This window comes from Ranitomeya imitator, chromosome 1 (genome assembly GCF_032444005.1).
Source record: "Ranitomeya imitator isolate aRanImi1 chromosome 1, aRanImi1.pri, whole genome shotgun sequence".
Classification (NCBI taxonomy): domain Eukaryota; kingdom Metazoa; phylum Chordata; class Amphibia; order Anura; family Dendrobatidae; genus Ranitomeya; species Ranitomeya imitator.
In genome coordinates, this window is record NC_091282.1 from 307757304 (window position 1) to 307782456 (window position 25153).

Below are 25153 nucleotides of genomic sequence, written 5' to 3' on the forward strand. Positions count from 1 at the left end.
CCTGCCTCGGGTCTTTCTCAAACTGCGTTTTCTAGATAGTGTGAAAAATAAGAAGTGTGGTCCCTTTAAGGGCTCCTATTGTTGTGGTGTCAGGCCGTCCTGCTTCTGTGGGCGTGTGTGGGCCCACAGAAGCAGGACGACCTGACACCACAACAATAGGAGCCCTTAAAGGGACCACACTTCTTATTTTTCACACTATCTAGAAAAGCAGTTTGAGAAAGACCCGAGGCAGGGTCGAAACGTTACTACTTCGTTTATACTCCCTGCTGTGTGTGTGTATATATATGAACATTTTGTCTCAACACATGTGAATAAATACATCACATTTTTGCAAAGATATACGTTCACATTTGCGTTGTTGGGCGCAGCGTCGGCGACGCAACCAACAACGCATGTACACAACGCAGCGTTTTGCGACGCATGCGTTGTCATAAGATCGTACAGAGCAGGAATTTCGGCACAGGGAAAACGCTACAAGTAGCGTCCTCTGCGCCCTGTCTGTGTGTCAATATGACGCATGCGTCGTAAAACGCATACCGACGCATGCGCCCATCAACGCAAATGTGAACGTAGCCTTAAAGATTTTATGCAGGGCTACGTTTTTAGGCCCATAGCCTAAGTGCAGAGAGCCGGTTGTCAATCAGCATGATTTTGGCAGTCACGCTACATCTATAGATCAAAGCAGAAGAGAAACCGCTGCTCTGTTGACTTGACATCCATTGAAGTCAATGAATGACCGCTCTGTGCCAGCAGAGATCGGCACTAGACACAACAGGAAGTTAGGTGGCAACTACCGGCTTGTAGTAAACAAAAAAATTAGTCCTGAATAAACCCCTTAACTACTTTCCGACATGTGCCGTAATAGTATGCACATATTGGAATTCCCCATGTTTGGTGCTGGCTCCGGCACTGAGCACCAAACAGAGAGACAGCGATATTTAACTTGTGCTTACAGGAAGCGTGTCACTGACTTCACCCATCGGTGACCCGCGATCATGTGACGGCATGACAACCCGTGTTACAAAAAAAAAATCTGATAACTGAGAAAATGACATGCAACATATAAAAGAGTACAATTCTGAAACTATACAGATGCCAAAGGAAAGAAGGGAAGGGGATGCATGGGACCATTGAGAAAATCTGAAGAAATATTATGAATCTTGTTGAGCCCAGTAAAAGTTCCCTAAACTGAATTGAAATAATCAATTTAGTCATTAAGTGTATTTGTCACATTCAAACCTTTGAATTTCACTGATATGGTCTACTAGATATGTATGTGAAGGTGGTGTAGTTTGTTTCCAGAAACAAGCGATTAAACATCTCATAGCAGTTAAGTAATGGAAAGGCAATCTAGAGGATTTAGTGCCCATGTCTTTAGGTGCTACATTAAGCCCTTTACGACCTTGGACATATAGGTAAGTCCAAGGTCCTCTCCCTGCACATGGCAAGCTGATCTGATCAGCTGTCATGTACTTCTCACAGTCACGGGTGGATCTGTGATCCACCCTCGGCTGTTAACATGTTAAATGCAGCTGTCAATCAATTCTTGCGAGCCGGAAGAGCGTAAGACATATGCCCATCGGCGTCCCGTCACTTGATCACGGGGATGGTGAGGTGAGTGGAGAGTCATTCATCATTGTGTATATTTCTGAAGTTAGCCCTTTAGTAGGTGGGGATCACCTACACTTCCTCTCAAAGACAGTAGGAGAGACTTGAGTAGATAATAAGAGAAAAAGCCGTATGTATTTTCTGTGAATAGTGGTACTGCTCACATTTAGGAAGATTAAATGTGGCTTTTTTAGATTCAAAAGAGAGAATGTCCTTTGTATTGGCATTGTTTTGGTCTGAAAATCTGAAAAGACCTTTCTGGGGAATGGGGATAAGATTAAAAAAAAATACTGCAGATTTACTTGAGGACAGAAAATAAACAAAAGTCTTTGTTTTTTTGCAATATACCCACACATCCCTTGTCAATAAACCCAGTAAATTAGGTGTGGGGATGGGTGTGGTACTTGACATAGGAGGCAGTTAGGGTGAATAGGTGCAATGCTCAGTTTTTCTCTTTCAGTTAATTTATTGAATTCCACCTCTGAAACCCACAAAGTGAATTAGAAAAGCTGAACAACCCAATAATAATGAATTACCAGGTACTGCTAAGCCTCCTTGCTTTTTAAAACAATAGAGGTATTAAATAGCAACATTCCAACGCTCACAATAAATATAAATATATATGTTGCTGTATAGTGGATAAATTTGTAACCCAGTCGTACACAACGAAGTAGATAGGGAGTGTGGGAACCACAGAAAAAAGACCAATAGGGGTAATATACGTATAGAAAACTTTATTCATAACAAATACATTACAATCATAAAAACGTCATAGTAGACTAAGGACAACAGAGCTACAAGGTGAAATACTGGTGGTGATTGCGCCAACCAGTCACCACCATACAAAAAACACGTGTGGATAGGAAAAACTCCGGCTATCGCAGGGGATATGTATAATAGTGTGATATGTGTACCGGTACCTCAGGTCGCTACATACATCATAAGATGACAGAGTCCATATACATACAAAGATATATCTATATATATGCCACAGTGGGATAGTAGTATAGAACAATGTAGCAACCTTAATGATAGTACAGCGATGTGTGGCCAACAACATCGCATTAGATGTATATAAGGGCCGTCACATCTGTCTATCCCTCCCCCTTGGTCATATACGACCATAAGACCCGCAATAAGACTGCCCGGTAAATACCAGGACTAGCCACCGTGGATACATCCGGCAAATTACCTGTAACAGGGGGGAATCTGAGATAGCCAGGTCCGGTCCAACACGTGCGCCCGACGCGCGTTTCGGAGCGGATGCTCCTTCGTCAGGGGGCGTCTAGCTTTTTACTAGATACTAAAACTTTTTTAGAAATACGGTATGTTTTTAAACCGCCCAACCTCCCCCCAGATAAATCTAAAAAAGGCTGCTAGTCTGTCTGTTAGTTCACAGAGAGAACTGCAACTTAGAGGGCTCCTAGTACATAGAGCAGTTTTGGTAGTCGTGTGATGGCTCCAAGGCTGATATTCAGCTAAAAGTATGAAATAAGGAGTGTTTTCCATTTATTTAATAATGCCTTTAATTCACAGAAGAGTTTTATGGAAGTTTTTTTGTGTTTTCTCAAGACCATGAGTAAGGCAGAAAGTTGAAACGCTTTGTTCTGGTTACCAGTACCCTACTTTTGAATTGCCATTGGAGCCTGTTTTAATCTGAATATTATTAAACATTAACTTTTGCTTACATAGAATGCAGCCTTATTCGCTGGATCATTACTCCTCTATTTCATGTACAGTAAAACATCATCTTCACACAAGCATACCTGAAAGATGCTATTTCTCAATTTGACCCTGGCTATGTCAGTATTTTGGATTTTCTTGACCACTAGCTGTTCAGTGCATCATACAACTGATAAAAGGGACAGCAGACAGCCCTTGCTTATACCATTATCAATACAGAATCTGTATAAAGTACTAACGATGCAGCTTTATAGCATCTGTGGGAGATGACTAAAGAGCATGGAGGGCTGATAAAAGCGGGCTTGAGAACCCAAACCTCTTCATGATGGTGAATAAGAAATGCTAGCTCAGGTGGTCAAATGCCTTTTCAGCATTAAGACTAAGCGGTATTGCTGTCTGTCTTCTCTTATTGACTATGTCCACTAAATCTAGGACTCATCCAGTAATGTCACAGCCTTTAAAGAATAGTACGGAACCTGCTTTATCTTTGTTCATGAAATATGGTAGCCAGGGATTTAGCCGTTTTTCAAAAATGTGTGTGAAATTTAAAAAATCCGAGTTTATGGGGGTTATAGGCAGGAAGAGACTACTATCTTTGGAATTTCTGCCTGGCTTAGGGATCAGAATAATGAAAGAATGTGGCAGTGGAGTTGGAATAGGAGATCCCTCCCAAACAATATTGAACATGTATGTCATATGGGGAATGAGTACTTCTGCAAAGGTTTTATAATATTTGTGGGGGGGCGTGACCGGATGTGGAGCTGAGCGGACGTGCGAGGCTCGAGCTCCCTAACCACCAGCTATCATAAGCGGCCCAAAGCACAGTGAGGTGACCGGAGGAGGTCAGATCTGAAGATAAGATAAGCCAGGCGGTGGTGTACTCCAGGAATGAAGCGAGGGAGAAGGAGGGGGCAGGCGCCCAGCAGGGTCCAGGTCTTTGAAGCGATGGGTAGTTGGATCCAAGATGGCGACCGCAACTCTCACCACGCGGCCGCCGGCAGCAGCAGGAGTGATGGCAGTGTGAAGCAAAGGTCAGAGCTGCACAGTGAATCACTCCACCAGCCCCAAACTCCCAGCAAAACTGAAAGATCCCTGAGCACACAGAGCTATTCACCAACGCTGCAGTCCCTGCTTTTCCCCCCTGCTAGGAATGCTGAAGGTTCAGAGCCTGAAGATTTACAGCCACTAAACACAGCCCTGACCGTCTCCTCAGACTCTCCTATTACAGACTCCAATTCTGCCCCTGTCACTGTAGCCACACTCAAATCCCTGCTGGGAGACCTGAAGCAAGCCATTCATACTGATATCACAACGGCTTTCACTGAGCTACATAAAGAAATAACGCAGATTGGCGACAGAACCTCACACATAGAGGGGAAACTGGAGGAATATACTACGGCGCACAACCAACTAGTAGACGCGCATAATGAAGCGGACGAAGAAATCATGGCCCTAAAACTGAAGCTTGCAGACCTAGAAGACCGATCCAGGCGCAATAACCTACGTTTCAGAGGAATCCCTGAGAGTGTGTCAGCGGATACACTAAAGGAGTTTCTAATGGACTTCTTCACAATTCTGGTGCCGTCAGCAGAACACAGGGACCTGCTGATTGACAGGGCACATCGGATCCCCAAACCAAAGTCTGCTCCCAGCTCCGCACCGCGAGACGTGATAGCCAGGCTGCACTTCTACCATTTCAAGGAGGCAGTGACCAAGTCAGCGTCAGCAAAGCAAGAACTTCCAGAAAGATTCCGGAACATTCTGGTGTTCACCGACTTGTCTGCGACAACCCTGAACAGGAGGCGAGAATTCTCATCCGCAACCAAGATTCTACGGGACAACAGTATTGTCTACAAGTGGGGATATCCAGTAAAGCTCATCGTGACGAAAAACGGAACTTCACACGTCCTTGCGTCTCCCAGAGAGGCCATGACCCTGCTCCAGGAATGGTCCCTGACATCAGTGGATGAAGATACCAGCTCCCCACTAAAGAAAAGACCCCCGACACTGAACAAAGAATGGACCTGATTCTCACGCAAGTACTCTGTTACCATATGTATCCCCTGTGTGCCTATGCCAGGACACCACACTGTTATTTTTTTGCCTGGCTGGCAGGTTGAAGGGGCATGAGAATATTGCTTTCGTTTTTTCTATTCTCTCCCCCCCTTTAATACTGGATAGGAACGACTATCCAGTTGGTTCACATAGAACCGGACTCTGAGTTGTACAAGTTGTACTTGTTCTGGTTGTTGTTAATTACTTTAACCCCTTTGCTTCCCTTATTATTATCCTGTATCTGGTGACTGATTGAATTTTTTTTTCTTTTTTGTAACTGATGGTATTTCAAATATCTAGCATTAATGTGAAAGGCCTAAACAGCCCTTTCAAGAGATCGTTATTATGGAAGGAAGCCCAGGCACTCAAAGCGGACATACTATGTGTCCAAGAAACTCATTTAAATCGTGATGATACACATAGACTACAACATAAAAATTACCCCCATATCTATGTGTCATATGCGGCGAAAAAGAAGAGAGGGGTAGCGATTGCAATAAAAGACACTGTAGCGTTCCAGCTTGTTGATAGCGTTCTGGATGATGAAGGCAGATATGTAATATTGATATGTAGCATCAATAACAAGGTGTATACAATTGCATCTATATATGCACCCAATACAGGTCAAATCACTTTTATTAAAGACCTCATAACTAAATTATCCAAAATAAAACAAGGATCCCTGCTAATCTGTGGAGATTTTAACCTCGTCCCGATCCCCAACATAGACAAATCTTGGTGCTCAAAGAAAAAGTCCCAATCCCATGCGCTGTCCCAGTGTCTTATATCAGAAGAATTGTATGACACGTGGAGGGTCCTTCATGCTTCTGAAAGGGATTATACATATTACTCCCACCCACATAAAGTATATTCAAGAATAGATCTAATAGTAGTGGATAAATGGCTCCTACAAAATATACAATCAGCAAAAATTGGGAACATAACCTGGTCGGACCACGCTCCTGTAACATGCCAAATTAAAGAGACGTACAATAATTTAACTTATTCTCCGTGGAGAATTAATAACTTCTTAATAGCCTCAGATAATATTAAATCCCAACTTAACGACCTTCTCCAGGAATTTTTTGATATCAATAGTACCCCTGACATATCCCCGACCACAGTGTGGTGCGCCCACAAGGCCTATATAAGAGGGCGGCTAATACAGATAGCAGCGCAACACAAAAAATTGAGAATGCGACAAATAGAAGAGCTCAATAAAAATATAGCAACAATGGAAAACATCCATAAACATAGCCCATCACCCACGGTATATAGGAAACTACAAAAGGCAAGATACGAACTATATCAGCTATTCCAATATAAATATGAGCATAATTTGAGGAGGAATAAAGCTAAATATTATTGGCAGGGGAATAAGGCGAGTAAAATACTTGCCAATAAGATTAAAGCGAGATTAACAAAGCAAAAAATAGCTCACATACAAGATGATCAAAAGAACAAAATATACAACCCTAAAGAAATTGCGAATACTTTCGCAAGATATTACTCCTCACTCTATAATCTCAAGACCGACAACCTTATCCCACAACCCAACGCTGAGCTAATTAATAATTTCCTGAATAGCATATCTTTACCCCAAATCCCAGAGGATAAATTGATGGCAATAAATCAACCTATAAGCCAAAAAGAAATCCAACAAACCATTCAGGCAACAAAAAATAATAAATCCCCAGGACCGGATGGTATAACTAATGAATACTTGAAGTTACTCAACCAAATATTGTCCCCACATCTATTATTAGTCTTCCAAAATATATTTGAAACAGGCAAAATACGAGAAGAAATGTTACAAGCGACTATAGTCCCTCTTCCCAAGCCAGGAAAAACTCCCGATCATCCAAGTAATTTCAGGCCAATATCCCTACTAAATACTGACCTCAAGCTGTACTCCAAAATCTTAGCAAATAGACTCTCCGATGTAATCCCTTCCCTGGTGCACAGAGACCAGGTTGGATTTATCAAATCTAGACAGACATTGGACGGCACCAGACGAATGATTGACCTCATCCATGTGGCGGGGAGCGACCGGACGCCTTCTCTGCTCCTATCCCTGGACGCGGAGAAGGCGTTCGATCGGGTGCATTGGGGATACCTGTTTGAGGTTCTGGCCAGATTCGGATTTACGGGTAATATTGCTAAAGCAATCACTCTGCTATATTCTCACCCATCAGCATCGGTTTCTGTCTCTGGAATGATGTCGGACAGGTTTACTATTACTAACGGGACGAGACAGGGGTGTCCGCTATCACCCCTTATATTCGCTTTGGTGATTGAGCCTCTAGCGCAGAAAATTAGATCACACTCGATGATATCAGGAATTCAGGTGAATAAAACGGAACACAAAATAGGCTTATTTGCTGACGACATCATTCTAGCGTTAACAAACCCGACAGAATCATTACCGGCAGCAATGCAAGTAATCGATTCATATACTAAAATATCATATTATAAGCTGAACGTGTCTAAATGCCAGGTATTAAACCTGACCCCTCTCACAAAACACCCCAAAAGCTTTGAGAATAAGTACCCTTTTAAGTGGGAAAATGACCACATTGAGTATTTGGGTATTCGGCTGACACTCTCGGCAGATAAAATGCTATCACTGAATTATGAGTCTCTAAGGAAGAAAATCCAAACTGACATGTTACGTATGAAGAAACACGAACTATCATGGCTGGGCAGGATTGCATCGGTAAAAATGTTCATTCTCCCACAAATACTGTATTTGTTCCGCAATCTCCCCATCATATTCCCAATGAAAATATTAAAAGAGATTCAAGCAATGATTTTAAAATACATTTGGCAAGAGAGAAAACCCAGAATCCAAGCGGACACGCTTTACATCCCTATGAGTAAGGGTGGCCTGGGGTGCCCCTCAGTGGTCCGGTGCTACAGGGCCGCATTATTCGAACAGTTACGATTCATGTGGAATAATGATGATGATCGGCACTGGATAGCAATTGAAAAACATTTGATGAGAACCTCCAATGTCTCAGCTTTTTACCATGCACATCAAACTAAAGTCCCTAATAGAAACCTAAAAATGTCCCCAACAATAGACGCGGCTCTGGAGCTATGGAGTGTGTTGACTAATAAATTAGGCCTTATACAAACCGCATTCCTCAAAGCTCCTATAGAGACACTGGAGCATTGTATCCCGGACCTCAAACTTAAAAATTGGAATTTACCCAAAACCACCTCAATTGGGAACTTGTATGAGGGGGAGGAATTAATTACTTTTACATCATTGAGAGATAAATACAATGTTCCTCAAAGGGATTTTTACAAATATTTGCAGATCCGGCATTTCCTAACTGAAAGGAAAAAACAGATGCCTGCACCGCCATCTAAACTTTACTCTATGCTGATGAACCCGACATCACAGATTAGAGCGCTGTCCACAAGCTACGACTGTATGTTGGAGAATACTCTGCCCTCTCTAACTACATACCTGCAAAAGTGGGAAAAAGACCTAAACTGCACATTCACACCGGATCAGTGGAGGGCAGCCTTCTTAGTTATTGGAAGCCAATCTAAATGTACTAACCACATAGAAAACGCCAGGAAATTGTTATATAGGTGGTATTTCACTCCCAGTAGATTGTCCAGGATGTTCTGCAGTTCCCCAGACACGTGCTGGAGGTGTGGAGACCCCTGTGCAGACATGCTACATATATGGTGGAGTTGTGACAGAATTAGACGTCTGTGGGCAGCCATAGATCATCTGATGTTCCAGATTTGTGGTATACCGGTGACTCTTAATGCACAGCAGGCGTTACTCGCTATTGATTTGGACTCGTTTCCCTATGAGTTCCGTACAGTGATTGTGCATATTATTGTAGCAACAAGACTCAAAATTGCTAGTTACTGGAAAAACTCCAGGTGCCCCTCACTGCCCGAGGTCGTATCACTGATCAACGAAAATTGCCTATCAGAAAAAATAATCGCTACATCTAATAATAATATAGCTCAATTTCAGAAAAAATGGAACAATTGGTTATCTTTCCGTTTAAATACCGTTCTTAAATGACTTTGCAGATTTGCATATAGAGAATGTGATTGGATAGTTATTGTAATGTCACCATTTCCCCTATCCTCTTCCCTTCCCTAATCCCCATAACGTTGTGTTAATTATTAAGAATTTAATGTCAATAAGATGTAATGCTTGACACAATTTGTAAATAAAAATTTATGTTTAAAAAAAAAAAAAAAAAAAAAAAAAAAAAAAAAATATTTGTTTGTTTGGACCAGGGTTTTTCCATTATGGAAGGTCCTTTAGAGTAGTTAAGACCTCATCTCTAGTGATGGACTGTTCAGGAAGCCAAAGCTTCTTAGGCAATTTAGGGAGATCACTTGAGGACAGATGCTTAAATTTCAGTGTATCCCTTTTACAGGCATCTTTTGGTAAAGTACCTGACAGATAGTCCAATCTACTATATAAAGCTGAATGTGTGTGTGTGTATGTCCGGGATTGGCATCTGCACCGTTGCAGCTACAGCCACAAAATTTTGCACAGTCACACGTCTGGACCCCGAGAGCGTCATAGGCTATGTTGTGAGGCGAAATTTTAACCCCGCGCGTTCCAATTCACCAAACAATTTTGCCCCTATCTACATAATGGGGAAAAAAGTGAAAGGAAAAGTGTTGGAGGCGTCGCAGTTACAGAAACAAAATTTTGCACAGTCACACGTCTGGACCCTGAGAGCGTCATTGGCTACGTTGTGAGGTGAAATTTTAACCCCGCGCTTTCCAATTCACCAAACAATTTTGCCCCTATCTACATAATGGGGAAAAAAGTGAAAGGAAAAGTGTTGGAGGCGTCGCAGCTACAGAAACATAATTTTGCACAGTCACACGTCTGGACCCTGAGAGCGTCATAGGCTATGTTGTGAGGTGAAATTTTAACTCCGCGCTTTCCAATTCACCAAACTATTTTTCCCCTATCTACATAATGGGGAAAAGTGAAAGGAAAAGTGTTGGAGGCAAATTGACAGCTGCCACATGTGAACAAGGGGGACTTAAAGAATGAGAGCGATGGCACAAAAGAGTATAAACTGTACAGTTGCTAAGTTGGGGCCCCGACATGGGATACTCACCACACACGGGGATATGAACACACACACAAAATGCGCCACACACTACCACGTGCTTGAACACATATACCACCCTCAGCACACATTTCACCACACATACACTAACCTCGCCACATAAAAGTCGAAACACAAAAGTCGCCGCTCAAAACTCGCCACGCGCAAAACTCGCCACATGCAAAAACTAGGCTCACGCAAAACTCGCCACAAGTGCAAAACTCACCTCATGGAAAACTCGCCACACGCAAAACTTGCACACGCGGAAAAATTGCCACATGCACAAAATTTGCAACACATGCAAAAGTTGCCTCACACAAAACTTGCACATACTCAAAAGGCACCAGACATAAAACTCACCACGCGCAAAACTCGCCATGCGCAAAACTTGCCGCACACAACTTGCTACACTAACCTGTCACATGCAACTCGACACACAAAAAGTTGCTACACGCATGTTGCCACACAAAACTCAACACACACAACTTGACAAACGAAACTCGCCCTAAAACACACACAAGTCTGGTATTAGCCTTCAAAAATAAAAATCTGATTAATAAGCAGACAAAACTACAAGAGCAACAAATGTACCATATAGGAAATACAGCAGCTGTCAGTCACACCTGTCTATTATGTGTATGTGTGAGCTAATATATACTGCCAGGGGGAGGGCTTCCTGTTGGCTGGGGATTTATCAGGCTGCCAATTTATCTTACAAATACTGAGGTAAAAATACTGAGCAAATAACGTATGAACGAGGTCTAATACAGGAGGAGATGACACAGAGGTATATACTATATACAGGGGAGATGACACACAGATATATACTATATACAGGAGAGATGACACACAGGTATATACTATATACAGGAGCAGATTACCTACAGGTATATACTATATACAGGAGGAGATGACATACAGGTATATGCTATATATAGAAGATGACATACAGGTATATACTATATACAGGAGGAGATGACACAGATATATACTATATACAGGGGAGATGACACACAGGTATATACTATATACAGGAGGAGATGACATACAGGTATATACTATATATAAGGAGATGACATACAGGTATATACTATATATAGGAAGAGATGACATACACGTATATACTATATATAGGAGGAGTTGACATACAGGTATATACTATATATAGGAGGAGATGACATGCAGGTATATACTATATACAGGGGAGATGACACACAACAGGTATATACTATATACAGGAGATGACATACAGGTGTATACTATATATGGGAGATGACAAACATGTATATACTGAGGTGAAAATGAGAGGTGTGAGGTGAAAATGAAAAGGTGTGAGTGCAAAATGAGAGGAGTGAGGGAAAATAGTGTAGTGATCGGAAAATGACAGATGTGAGGTCGAAATGACAAGTGTTAGGGAGGAATGAGAGGAGTGAGGGAGAAAATAAGAGGTGTGAGGGAGAAAATGAGAGATGTGAGGGGGAAAATTAAAGATGTGATTGGGAAAATGAGAGGCGTGATGGGAAAATAAGAGAAGTGACGTGCTATAACTAACCACAGATATTTACTATGCCCAGGCAACGCCGGGCTCTTCAGCTAGTCTATAATATTTGTGAAAAAGAGCAGATATCTCAGGGGTGGTAGATTCATTAACCAGATATTGAAGTTTTGTGGAGTGTTGCTTAGAATTTGATCTTGGAATAGTTGAGCTAATAGGGTATGAGTTCTGTGGAGACACAGGGTCAGTGGGTGTTTTTGTCCGCTGACTCGGCTGTCTATAAAAAGACTGCATGGTCAAGGGATCATACCACTGAATACCTGCTTTCTCTTTTCATGGGTATAAAACTACTCGGACAACACAGGGTGAGGGTAAAACAGTTTGGCAATAATTTATTGAACCTCCAACACACAATAGCATATAGAAACGTCCTAGCAAATATGCAAGATGGTACAAATTACAGAATCTCACCCTTCCGCTGACTCGGCTGGTTCAGAGCTGCTTCCAAGGCCGACTACCGCTTTTGGCGGGCCCCCACAGAGAGGAGTAATGATAAGTTTAGGGATATCGATAAGTTTAGGAATCTAAGGCTGGGTTCACACTTTGCGGTTTTTACCGCGGAACTGCCACGATTTTGATTCTGTGGGTCCACAGCAGTTTCCATAGCGTTTCCATTTACATGTAAACCCTATGGAAACCGCAAACCGCTGTGCACATGCTGCGGGAAAAACCGAGCAGAAACGCAGCGGTTTAAAACCCGCAGCATGTCACTTCTTTGGGCAGAATCGCTGCGATTCTGCACCCATAGGAATGCATTGAACCGCTTACTTCCCGCATGGGGCTGTGCCCACGTTGAGGGAAGTAAGCGGCTAATGTGCGGTTCCTACCCGGGGTGGAGGAGAGGAGACTCATACTTGGGGTGAAAAAAAAGAATAAAAATAAAAAATCATGTTATACTCACCCTCTGAAGTCTCAGCGCTGCACGCGGCCGTCCGGTCAGAGTTGCTGTGCGACCAGGACCTGCGGTGACGTCGCGGTCACATGACCGTGACGTCACGAAGGGTCCTTCTCGCACAGCATCTTTGGAACCGGACCGCCGGGTGCAGCGTCGAGGAGATCCGGACATCAGAGGGTGAGTATAACCAATTTTTATTATTTTTAACATTACTATTGATGCTGCATATTGCTGCATATGCAGCATCAATAGTATAGGCGGAAACCCGCAGCGGAAACCGCGGAACAAACAGCGATAAATCTGCAGGGAGAACCGCAGTTGTTTTGCCCTGCAGATTTATCAAATCCGCTGCGGGAAAACCCGCAGAGGGACGCCGCAAAGTGTGAACATGGCCTAACTGAGAGCAGTGAGGTATGTGGCCAGGTGACCTGATTGTCCCAACCTGGATTCTTTAAGACGTCTCTGGGGTTTCAGTGATTGATGGTCAATGAAGCAGTCCTGTGTTCTTCCGGCTGGGGCTGTGGTCCCTTCAGCTGACATCTTGTAGAGTCTGTTGACACAGAGGAAAAAGTCTCCTTATATAGTTCACAACTGTCCTTCAACCAGCATCCAGTGGTCAATAGAAAGATGTGATGAGGTTAACTCACATTGCTAGATTATGTTATCTATTGTATTAATCACCAAGGTGTCCCAAAATGCAAAGATATTGGTACTTCTCAATACATCTAACACTAGAATAACCATTAATAAGTAGTCAACTCAATGAAGCTCACCAATCATGAAGTCATTTAAAATTTAACATGTATTAGAAATATATAAAAGATCCAAATAACCACTTGAAGAATACTTAAACACAGACAATATCCCCAAATCTGAGGGGAACATCCACCCACAGGCCAGCACATATGGATTAATCAAAAAATCAATGAAAATTAATAACCACTGGATAATAACATGGTGACAGCCCTATCCGGTGAAATAAACAGCCAACACCTTACCAAATGAGTGCCCGTATAGTGGATGTCCTCCTCCGGCGCCCCGACGCGTGTTTCGCCCTCTGCTTTTTCCGGGGGCGTGACTACAGAGGTGAGGAGGGTTTATTTAAATAAGGTGGTGGCCAATGAGAGTGCCGATAGTGTGAGGAGGGTTCGTAAGGCGGAAGTCCAGTGAAGGTTCAACGGCGCATGCGTCTGTCACAAACATGGCTGTCACCATGTTATTATCTTGGCACTCGTAGCGGTTCTCATCAGTTCATAGTCGTTTGAGATGCTGTTTTGCACTTATTATATATAGATCTGATGGGTACTATAGGTGTGTGCCTATGTGATTTAGGTGTTCCAGTCTTGGCTAACTGTATGGTACAGCTTTCCTTGCCAATGGTTATTAATTTTCATTGATTTTTTGATTAATCCATATGTGCTGGCCTGTGGGTCGATGTTCCTCTCAGATTTGGGGCTATTGTCTGTGTTTAAGTATTCTTCAAGTGGTTATTTGGATCTTTTATATATTTCTAATAAATGTTAAATTTTAAATGACTTCATGATTGGTGAGCTTTATTGAGTTGACTACTTATTAGTGGTTACTCTAGTGTTATATGTTATCTATTGGCATAGTTTTTCTTACTCTGTTTTGCACAACAACAAACTGGCTGGCCTGGACAATATATAATCGACATATCAGCAACCATTAATGTTCAATAACCCTGTATCACTGTCTTGCAAAGATAGCAGACAACAAGTTGTAGCAGCTGATATAAGATGCAAAACATACCATTCATCCATTTAGAAATATCAGTTTAAAGGGAACCTGTCACCCCCCAGGCGTTTTTAACTAAAAAAGCCATCTTGTGCAGCACTTAAGGTACCGTCACACTGAACGATATCGCTAGCGATCCGTGACGTTGCAGCGTCCTGGCTAGCGATATCGTTCAGTTTGACACGCAGCAGCTATCAGGATCCTGCTGTGCCATCGTTGGTCGCTGTAGAAAGTCCAGAACTTTATTTCGTCGCTGGACTCCCTGCAGACATCGCTGAATCGGCGTGTGTGACGCCGATTCAGCGATGTCTTCACTGGTAACCAGGGTAAACATTGGGTTACTAAGCGCAGGGCCGCGCTTAGTAACCCGATGTTTACCCTGGTTACCAGCGTAAAAGTAAAAAAACAAACACTACATACTTACCTTCCGCTGTCTGTCCCCGGCGCTGTGCTTCTATGCACTGTGAGCTCCGGCCAGCCGGAAAGCAGAGCACAGCGGTGACGTCACCGCTGTGCTTTCCGGCCGCTGTGCTTACACAGTGCAGAGGAAAGCAGAGCGCCGGAGGACAGACAGCGGAAGGTAAGTATGTAGTGTTTGTTTTTTTACTTTTACGCTGGTAACCAGGGTAAACATCGGGTTACTAAGCGCGGCCCTGCGCTTAGTAACCTGATGTTTGCCCTGGTTACCAGGGAACCGGCATCGTTGGTCGCTGGAGAGCTGTCTGTGTAACAGCTCTCCAGCGACCAAACAGCGCCGCTGCAGCGATCGACATCGTTGTCAGTATCGCTGCCACGTCGCTTAGTGTGACGGTACCTTAATGCTGCATTTCGTCAAGGTGGCTCTTTTAGTTGGGGTCCTTGCCAACGCTGAACTATTCGTTTTTAGAATTTGCTTTTCCTACCTGTAGTTTGTCAGGGGGGCATGTCTTTTCCCCCCTGACACAAACGCCTCCCAGCCATTACTCAGGTTCTCCGGGCGCCGCCTCCACTTCCTTCATTAACGTCCCCGGCGCCTGCACTGTTTTTTTTTCGGGCATGCGCAGTTTGCGCTGCCCTTTGACTCCCATCACATCATGGAAACTTACAGCGCATTTTTTTCTGTGTTTTTTTTCTTTTCTGTGATGTGTTGTGCTTAAATTTGTGATTCTCCAGAATTTCTTTTAGTCTATGCCTGATGAAGAGACCTGAGTAGTCTCGAAAGCTTGCAATTTGTTACCATCTTTTCAGTTAGCCATTAAAAGGTATCTATCCACTGGCTAACATGGTACCAAGATACAGTGCCGGCAAAAAAAATCTTTACAAGACTGCCAAATAGCAAAACTGGCTGAGCTGCACATAGCAACCAATCAGAGGGCAGCTTTCGCTTTACCAGAGAAGTGAAAACTGAGCGTTGATTGGTTGATATTTGCAGCAAAGCCAGCTTTAATATTAGACAGTTTTTTATTATCTCCCCCATTGTGTACACTTTTAAAAAGTGAAATTATGATGTGGATTTTATATGTAAATTTTTTTTTTGCTTCGCAAATGTAAAGATTTTTTTTGCCGGCACTGTATATATCTTTCCTGTATCTATAAAGCTGAAGCATTTAAGCTGGTTCCTCCTTTTACTAACTAACTGCCTTGATTGTGCTAAAAGTTAGTATCAATTTTGGTCTATTGCCTTCATTACGGTGCAGTCGGAATGTTGTATTACACTCGCACGAATATCGCATTACAGTTTTCAAACTTGCCTCTGGCTCTCCTGACCTGAGCGTGATGGCTGCATAGAATACATGCTGTCACGCTCAGGTCAGAAGAGCAAAAGGCCAGTCCGATGATTGCAATGCAATCTTCGTGCGAGTAATATGGCTGTCTGCTCTCTATCTGTGACAGTAGAATCGCCTTTCTCCTTTTTTAAGAGGAGAGCCCTCTGCAAATAGTGACCCAGCATAACCGCCTTATATATTTAAAAAAGCATACCCAGGGATGTATCTGAAAACTTATTTTAATCTAAGGGATTTAATTTTAAGGTAGTTATCCACAGAATCTCTCTGAAGAGGGTTTTTTTTTTTTTTTTTTTCAAATTAAAAACTCCTCGAGTCTTCAATGACAGGTTCGTATGGTAGGGTGATTTTTTTTTTTTTTTTTAAGTTCTGTAGTGACTCACGTGATCATACCATGTTATTGAGCAAATATAAGGTTAAGCAAGTAATTTAAAAAAAACAAAACAAAAAAAAAATACCCCTAAGGTTTTTGTGTCCAGGTGTTACTTCGTATTGAATGCCTGTGTTCAAATGGCACTACACTTGTATAATAAGGAGAAAAGTATTATTTAATCTTCGCATTGGCTTCTAATCAATAGTTTTTGCCTCTTTTTCAACAGCAGGACCAGAGACCATATTGCACAGTGGGTTTTGCGCACGTTCAAAGGCATGAAATGTTGTGTAGTTGTCTATATCTTCTCTGTCCTCAGGCAGTAAAGGCCAGTTCTGAAGCTACTGAACTACTCCAAAACATTCGACAGGCTAAAGAGCGAGCAGAGAAGGAGCTGGAGAAGCTTAAAAATCGCGAGGATTCGAATGATGGCATAAAGCAAAAATTGTTTGAGGCTGAGGTGGGTCCTTTGTCCATTGATTTAGTTTTACTTTCTCTTTCTCATGTTTGTTAAAGAACATGGACATCTTCTATGGTCTTTTATTTGAAAGCATAGCCTTCAGGATCTATAGAATATGCCATAAATGTAAATCTAAGAAATACACTTTCAAATATTACACATTGCACTGTTATTGGCTAATAATTATTATAATATATACCATTTTTATTTGCAATTTTAGGGACATTGTTTATGTGCAAGATCTGCTTCCCAACTTGTAATTGTGTTTGGATTTTAGGAGAGACGTCATTCCTTGGAAAACCAGGTTAGAAGACTGGAGAACGTTGAGCGAAGAGAAAACAAGTTAAAGGAAGACATTCAGACCAAATCTCAACAAATTCAACAGATGGCTGATAAAATAATGGTATAGTCAGAGCCTTAAGGTAGCCATAAACATTGGTGCACAGTTGATAGATAATTTCAACCAGAGTGATTGATCACTAACAGAAATGTATCAATATAAAACATTATATCCAACGGACGATATGTTGGCCATGTTTAAAATCTCCTTCTTATAGTCGCTTGTACATGAAAGTTCTTTCCATAAAAAAAACATTCCCAAAACATTCCCAGAAAGATTGTTCATCCATCATAAGTCCTAGAACCTACTATGTTCACCAGTTGTAATCTCAGTCTGTGACTGGCCAGCTTTAGGCTATGTGCACACGTTGTGGTTTTTACAGCGGATCCGCAGCGTTTTTGATGCTGCGGATCCGCAGCAGTTTTCCATGTGGTGTACAGTACCATGTTAACCTATGGAAAACATAAACCGCTGTGCACATGCTGCGGAAAGAAACACAGCAGTTTATTTTCCGCAGCATGTCAATTCTTTGTGCGGAATCCGCAGTGGTTTTCCATCTGTTCCAATAGAAAACTGCAGATGGAAAACCGCAGCAGAATCCGCATTAAAAACCGCGTTAAATCCGCAGTAAAAACCGCAGCGGGTTTTCACTGCAGATTTTGCAAATCCGCTGCGGAAAATTCCGCAATGGAATCCGCAACGTGTGCACATAGCCTTAGTGTATGCATTTTTATTTATTTTGTAGATTTTGTTTGATCCGTTTGTGTATGTATTCTTGCCTAGGAACTTGAAGAAAAATACCGAGAGGCTCAAATGGGAGCCCAGCATTTGGATGTCCATCTGAAGCAAAACGAGCAAGTGTATGAGGAGAAAGTCCGAGTAAATAAATCTTTTTACAACTTTTTGCCCTCACAATATTTGTGTTTGTAGAACTTTGATAACTTATTCATAGTTAACCACAATTGGATGTGTTTAAAAAAATACATGTGCCCCTGCTGTGTACTGTGTAATGGCCGTGTCTGACAAAGCAGGAACATGGTCTGATCATACCACAGCTCCTGGGCAGGGGAGGAAGCAAAAGACAATATACTAACAGGACAGCAGGGGATGGGATGGCAGCTGATTCTTTCTGAGGTAAAACATGTTTTATACAGGTGAGGAAATGTTTTTTCTCACAGAAAGAAGCAGCTGTGATCCCCTGCTGTCCTATCTTTATACTCCTCTTCCTCCTTCCCTGCCCAGGAGCTGTGGTATGATCAGACCATGTCCCTGCACGGTCAGACACGGCCATTACACAGTACACAGCAGGAGCACATGTATAAGATTATCTCAGCACAGGAACATTTTTTAACTCATCCAGTTGTGGAAAATAATTTTATTCTAAGGTTTATTAATTAAAATGTACTTTGTTTGAGGCACCATCCCTTAACCCCTTCCCGAAATGTACCGTATATGGACAACATTGTGGGATCTGCCTCATAATGAATGGATCCATGGGGGGTTTCCTCTGTCATGTCACTCGCATATTTAGATGGAAACCCCAAAGTAACTGGTCAGCGTAGAGCGCCGGATAAATGTGATCCTAAATGTTATGTTAAATATACCCAATAAAAGTTTCAACTCAATCCACAAAAAAGCAATTCCACACTCAAATCCATCATCTGTTAGCAGAAATATAGGGGACTTCAACGTTATTGGTAGTACAAAGGCTCTGGAAAAGCGAAATGGCTCTTCATCCCGCAAAAGAAATTCAGCAAATTCGGCAATCCCAAATCCAAATGTCCCCCTCCATTCTGAGCCCCAGTGTGCATAAACATCATTTAGTGCCCACATTTTTGGCATTTCTGCAGCGATGAGAGCTCGCCTAATTTACTGGTGCATGTCTCAAGAAGCATGAGCTGGGCATAATGTAATGGTCACTACAGCGTACTGGTCACTACAATGGCAGTTTGCAATTTTCACTTGGAATCATTTACTACTGCTTGTTTCTGGAAAACACCCATGGAGTCAAAGTTGTCATTACACCTGTAGATAAATTCCCAAAGGGGTATAATTTCCCAAATGAGGTAACTCGAGGGGGGATTCTGCTTTTTTAGCACTTAGGGGCTCTGTACATGGAGTCCACAAACTATTCTAGGATAATCTGCGCTCCAGGAGGCAAATAGCGCTCCATCCCTCACGAGTCACTCCATATGGCTAAGCAGTACTGTATAGCCACACATGGGGTATTTCTACATTCAGCAGAAATTGTGGGACATATTTTGATGCCATTTATTACCCACTAGCTGAAGAGCCCGGCGTTGCCTGGGCATAGTAAATATCTTTCATTTTCCCCCTCACATCTCTCATTTTCTCCCTCACACCTCTCATTTTCTCCCTCACTCCTCTCATTCCCCCCTAACACTTGTCATTTCAACCTCACATCTGTCATTTTCTGATCACTCCACTATTTTTCCTCACTCCTCTCATTTTGCACTCACACCTTTTCATTTTCACCTCACACCTCTCATTTTCACCTCATCACCTCAGTATATACATGTTTGTCATCTCCCTTATATATAGTATACATCTGTATGTCATCTCCTGTATATAGTATATACCTGCATGTCATCTCCCCTGTATATAGTATATACCTGCTGTGTGTCATCTCCCCTGTATATAGTATATACCTGAATGTCATCTCCTCGTGTATATAGTATATACCTGTGTGTCATCTCCCCTGTATATAGTATATATCTGTTTGTCATCTCCTCCTGTATATAGTATATACCTGCATGTCATCTTCTATATATAGAATATACCTGTATGTCATATCCTCCTGTATATAGTATATACCTGTAGGTCATCTGCTCCTGTATATAGTATATACCTGTGTTTCATCTCCTCCTGTATATAGTATATACCTGTATGTCATCTCCTCCTGTATATATATGTACCTGTATGTCATCTCCTCCTCTATATAGTATATACCTGTGTGTCATCTCTCCTGTATATAGTATATATCTGTGTGTCATCTCCCCTGTATATAGTATATACCTGTGTGTCATCTCCTCCTGTATTAGACCTCGTCCACACGTTATTTGCTCAGTATTTTTACCTCAGTATTTGTAAGCTAAATTGGCAGCCTGATAAATCCCCAGCCAACAGGAAGCCCTCCCCCTGGCAGTATATATTAGCTCACACATACACATAATAGACAGGTCATGTGACTGACAGCTGCCGTATTTCCTATATGGTACATTTGTTGTAGTTTGTCTGCTTATTAATCAGATTCTTATTTTTGAAGGATAATACCAGACTTGTGTGTGTTTTAGGGCGAGTTTCGTTTGTCAAGTTGTGTGTGTTGAGTTGCGTGTGGCGACATGCATGTAGCGACTTTTGTGAGATGAGTTTTGTGTGGCGACATGCGTGTAGCAACTTTTTGTGTGTCGAGTTGCATGTGACAGGTTAGTGTAGCAAGTTGTGTGCAGCAAGTTTTGCGCATGGCGAGTTTTGCGCGTGGCGAGTTTTATGTGTGGTGCCTTTTGAGTATGTGCAAGTTTTGTGTGAGGCAACTTTTGCATGTGTTGCAACTTTTGTGCATGTGGCAATTTTTCCGCGTGTGCAAGTTTTGCGTGTGGCGAGTTTTCCATGAGGTGAGTTTTGCACTTGTGGCGAGTTTTGCAAGAGCCTAGTTTTTGCATGTGGCGAGTTCTGCGCGTGGCGAGTTTTGAGTGGCGACTTTTGTGTTTCGACTTTTATGTGGCGAGGTTGGTGTATTTGTGGTGAAATGTGTGCTGAGGGTAATATGTGTTCAAGCACGTGGTAGTGTGTGGCGCATTTTGTGTGTGTTCATATCCCCGTGTGTGGTGAGTATCCCATGTCGGGGCCCCACTTTAGCAACTGTACGGTATATACTCTTTGGCGCCATCGCTCTCATTCTTTAAGTCCCCCTTGTTCACATCTGGCAGCTGTCAATTTGCCTCCTACACTTTTCCTTTCATTTTTTCCCATTATGTAGATAGGGGCAAAATTGTTTGGTGAATTGGAAAGCGCGGGGTTAACATTTCACCTCACAACATAGCCTATGACGCTCTCGGGGTCCAGATGTGTGACTGTGCAAAATTTTGTGGCTGTAGCTGCGACTGTGCAGATGCCAATCCCGGACATACACACACACACACACACACATACACACACACATTCAGCTTTATATATTAGATTTTCCAGTATTAAAATGTAAAATCTGGAGCTAACAAATCTTGGTGGTAAAAATGTAATCATTTTTTCTTCACTGCCCAATGGTATAATATTCTGTGACACACATATGGTCTCAATATGATCCCTGAACCCCTAGATGAATTCATTGAGAGGTGTAGTTTTTAAAATGGGGTCACTTATGCGGGGTTCTGCTGTTCTGGCACCTTAGGGGCTCTTCCAATGTGATATGGCACTCTAAAACCAGTCCAGCAAAATATGAACTGTAATATGGCGCTACTTCCCTTTTCTCTGTGCCTCAAAAGTAATTTTCGACCACATATGGGGGTATCTATGTTCTCAGGAGAAATTTCACAACAAATTTTGGAGTCTGTTCTCTCCCATTACCCTTGTGAAAATGCAAAATTTGTAGCTAAAAAATATTTTTCTGGGTAAAATGTGATTTTTCTCATTTTCACAGCTCAACATTATAAACTTCTGTGAAACACCTGTGGTTTCAAAGTGCTCTCTATACATCTCGATAAGTTTCCTGAGGGGGTCTAGTTTCCAAAATGGAAATTACGTGTGTGGGTCTTCCACTGTTTAGGCACATCAGAGGCTCTCCAAACACGTCATGGGGTCCGTTAATTGTGACTGTAAATTTTACATTCAAAAAGTAAAATGGCGCTCCTTCACTTCCTAGCTCTGCCGTGTGCCCAAACAGTGGTTTTCCTTCACATATGTGGTATTTGTGTGCTCAGGAGAAATTGCACAACAAATTTTGGGGTCCTTTTTCTCCTGTTACCTTTGTGAAAGAAAAAAAATAGGCCTAAAATCACTGTAAATGTGATGTGGTCCCTAAAAAAAAAAAAAAAAAAGGTTTAGAAAATTTTGTTGCAGAACTGAGAAATCAATGATCAAACCTTCTAACTTCCTAACAAACAAAATTGTTTCAAAAATTGTGCTAATGTAAAGTAGACTTTTGGAAAACGTTATTTATTAACTATTTTGTGTGAGCTGACTCTGACTTAAGAGCATAAAAATTAAGTTTAAAAATTGCCAAATTTCTGATTTTTTTTTCCACGAATAAGCGTATGTCATATAACACAAATGTTACCACTATCATAAAGTACAGAATGTCATGACAGAACATTCTCAGAATCAGTGGGATCGGTTGAAGGATTCCAGAGTTTTTACCTCGTAAAATGACAGTGGTCAGAATTGAAAATTGGCTTGGTCAGGAAGGTGAAAACGGGGTGAAGGGGTTAAAAGAGCTTACCAATATACCTTTATTGACAGCTTTATTTAGTTTTATACTTATTATTAGCCACCTTTATGTTTTTTCTTTCTAAATTCATAGAGTCTTGAAGCACAAATTAAGAGGGATTTGGAGGAAAATGAATCTCTGGAGCAGCTGCGCCTCAAAAATGAGGAAGAAGTGTGCGAGAAGAACAGAATCCTAAGTGAACAGAAAGCAGTATGTGCTAAAAAAAACATTTTTTGGTTCTACTTATGTTAAAATATTTTAAAAAAAAAAGCTAAATGTAGGAGTTAAGCTATGTGCACACGGTGTCTTTTAGAAGCCAGTTCCACCACTGAGTTTTGCTAGGAAAAGCCGCTTCATAAAACCACCAGCTGTTGTTTTCCTTAGCCAGCTATGCTGTTGTACTTGCAGTGGCTCCGCCATCGGTGTAAGTGGCCTGAAGAATGAGCATATCGCTTCTTTTAACCACTCAAGGATTTCTGAACTGACGTAAGACGGAACACAGCAATTGCGTTGTTTGGAACACTTTTGTGGCATGCGGAATCTTCCAGAAAAAGCCACCGTCTGCACATAGTTTTAAATGGCTTTTTTTTTTCCCAAGAAACCATTCAGCTAATGCTAAAAGGGTAATTTATGATGCGATATATCTTGCAGATGATCAATGCTTTGGAGTCAAAGATCAAGTCTTTAGAACAAAGATTAGCAGAACTTTCTGAAGCCAATAAACTAGCAGCAAATAGCAGCTTATTCACGCAGAGGAATATGTGAGTATCCGATATAAAAGACACAAAAGCATATTGCTTGTTCAATTCTTAAAATGTTTTGTTGTATTTCCCAAATTGCATAATTATTTCTGTTCTTAGGAAAGCCCAAGAGGAGATGATATCGGAACTAAGACAGCAAAAATTTTACCTAGAGACTCAGGCGGGAAAAATAGAGGCCCAGAATCAGAAGCTTGAAGAACAGTTAGAGCGAATTAATAACCAGGACCACACTGATAAGAACCGGCTCCTGGAATTAGAGACAAGATTACGAGAGGTAAAGCAAATATTGCGGAAGGAACTTATGTCTTGTGGTTAAATGGAAATCTCAGTTTAATGGTTTTAGCAGGTTGTCACCAGCTTTCTAATAGAGGTTTCTTTTTTTCCGGTAAACAGTGCGATCCTTTGTAATTTAGCTTTTTAGCGTTACCATTGTTGAATAGGAATAGTGAATTGTATTGTATATACAGCATTTATACATTACACATTATTGGAATTTAGTTGAGTGATCTGATTCCGTTTTCTGAGTTTGTTTTCTGTCACGAGTATCCGCAGCCTGCATGCTGGCAGCATAGCATCAAGACATAGTTGCTGAGCTGATCCTTTATATGAAAGTGGATAGCAGCCGGAAGAGTATAACCCAATAGAATTAAAACATAACTTTTACTAACACTGTTTAAAACATGGACAAAAAATACACAACACAAACACAAAAAAAAGGAAGGTGCTCACGCCGAAAACTGTGCTCTAATAAAAAATTGGTTTGGTCCCACCAATTGTGGATGAGGGTACCCATGCCAATAGTAGAGGGTCCCAGGGAGGGTCCATTAGTTGTAGGATCAGACAGAGGGGACGGGGACCTTATCACTAAACCCCTGTCGTGCCCCAGCAATAACTCCTGTCCTCACAAGGACAGGCCCAAATGAACCCTACTACGGACACCCCCCACCATGTGTAGATGTAGTCAACGCCTCCCAAGGCGTGAGCACCTTCCTTTTTTTTGTGTTTGTGTTGTGTATTTTTTGTCCATGTTTTAAACAGTGTTAGTAAAAGTTATGTTTTAATTCTATTGGGTTATACTCTTCCGGCTGCTATCTACTATTTACCCTGAGAGTTGTGCAACAGCTTGGTTTATCCAAGCTGCAGCTGTTTTGTTTATATGAAAGTGCTTAAAATATTATTGTGCCTTTGGACACTAGCTAAGAGAGACTAATGCAAATTCACAGTTATGAGTCCCCCGTATTCATGAGGTAACATACACCATCTCTCTCGCATCTGATGTGTATAGCGGCCTCCCGACTCTCCTCCTACAAAAGATGTCAGGGGAGAGAAGCATTGGGCACGTGGTATTTCAATG

At 41.8% G+C, this 25153-nt stretch overlaps 1 protein-coding gene across 2 annotated transcripts in view; it reads left to right on the forward strand.

Moving 5' to 3' along the window:
• The window catches only part of CIT (citron rho-interacting serine/threonine kinase), a 254862-nt gene that overhangs the window by 137963 nt on the left and 91746 nt on the right, over positions 1–25153 (forward strand). For both annotated transcript variants that reach the window (XM_069758420.1, XM_069758429.1), the window contains exons 17-22: positions 17115–17255; positions 17533–17658; positions 18379–18474; positions 23132–23248; positions 23690–23799; positions 23899–24073. In XM_069758420.1, the coding sequence (XP_069614521.1) occupies positions 17115–17255; positions 17533–17658; positions 18379–18474; positions 23132–23248; positions 23690–23799; positions 23899–24073 (765 nt within the window). The remainder of the gene's footprint in view (positions 1–17114; positions 17256–17532; positions 17659–18378; positions 18475–23131; positions 23249–23689; positions 23800–23898; positions 24074–25153) is intronic.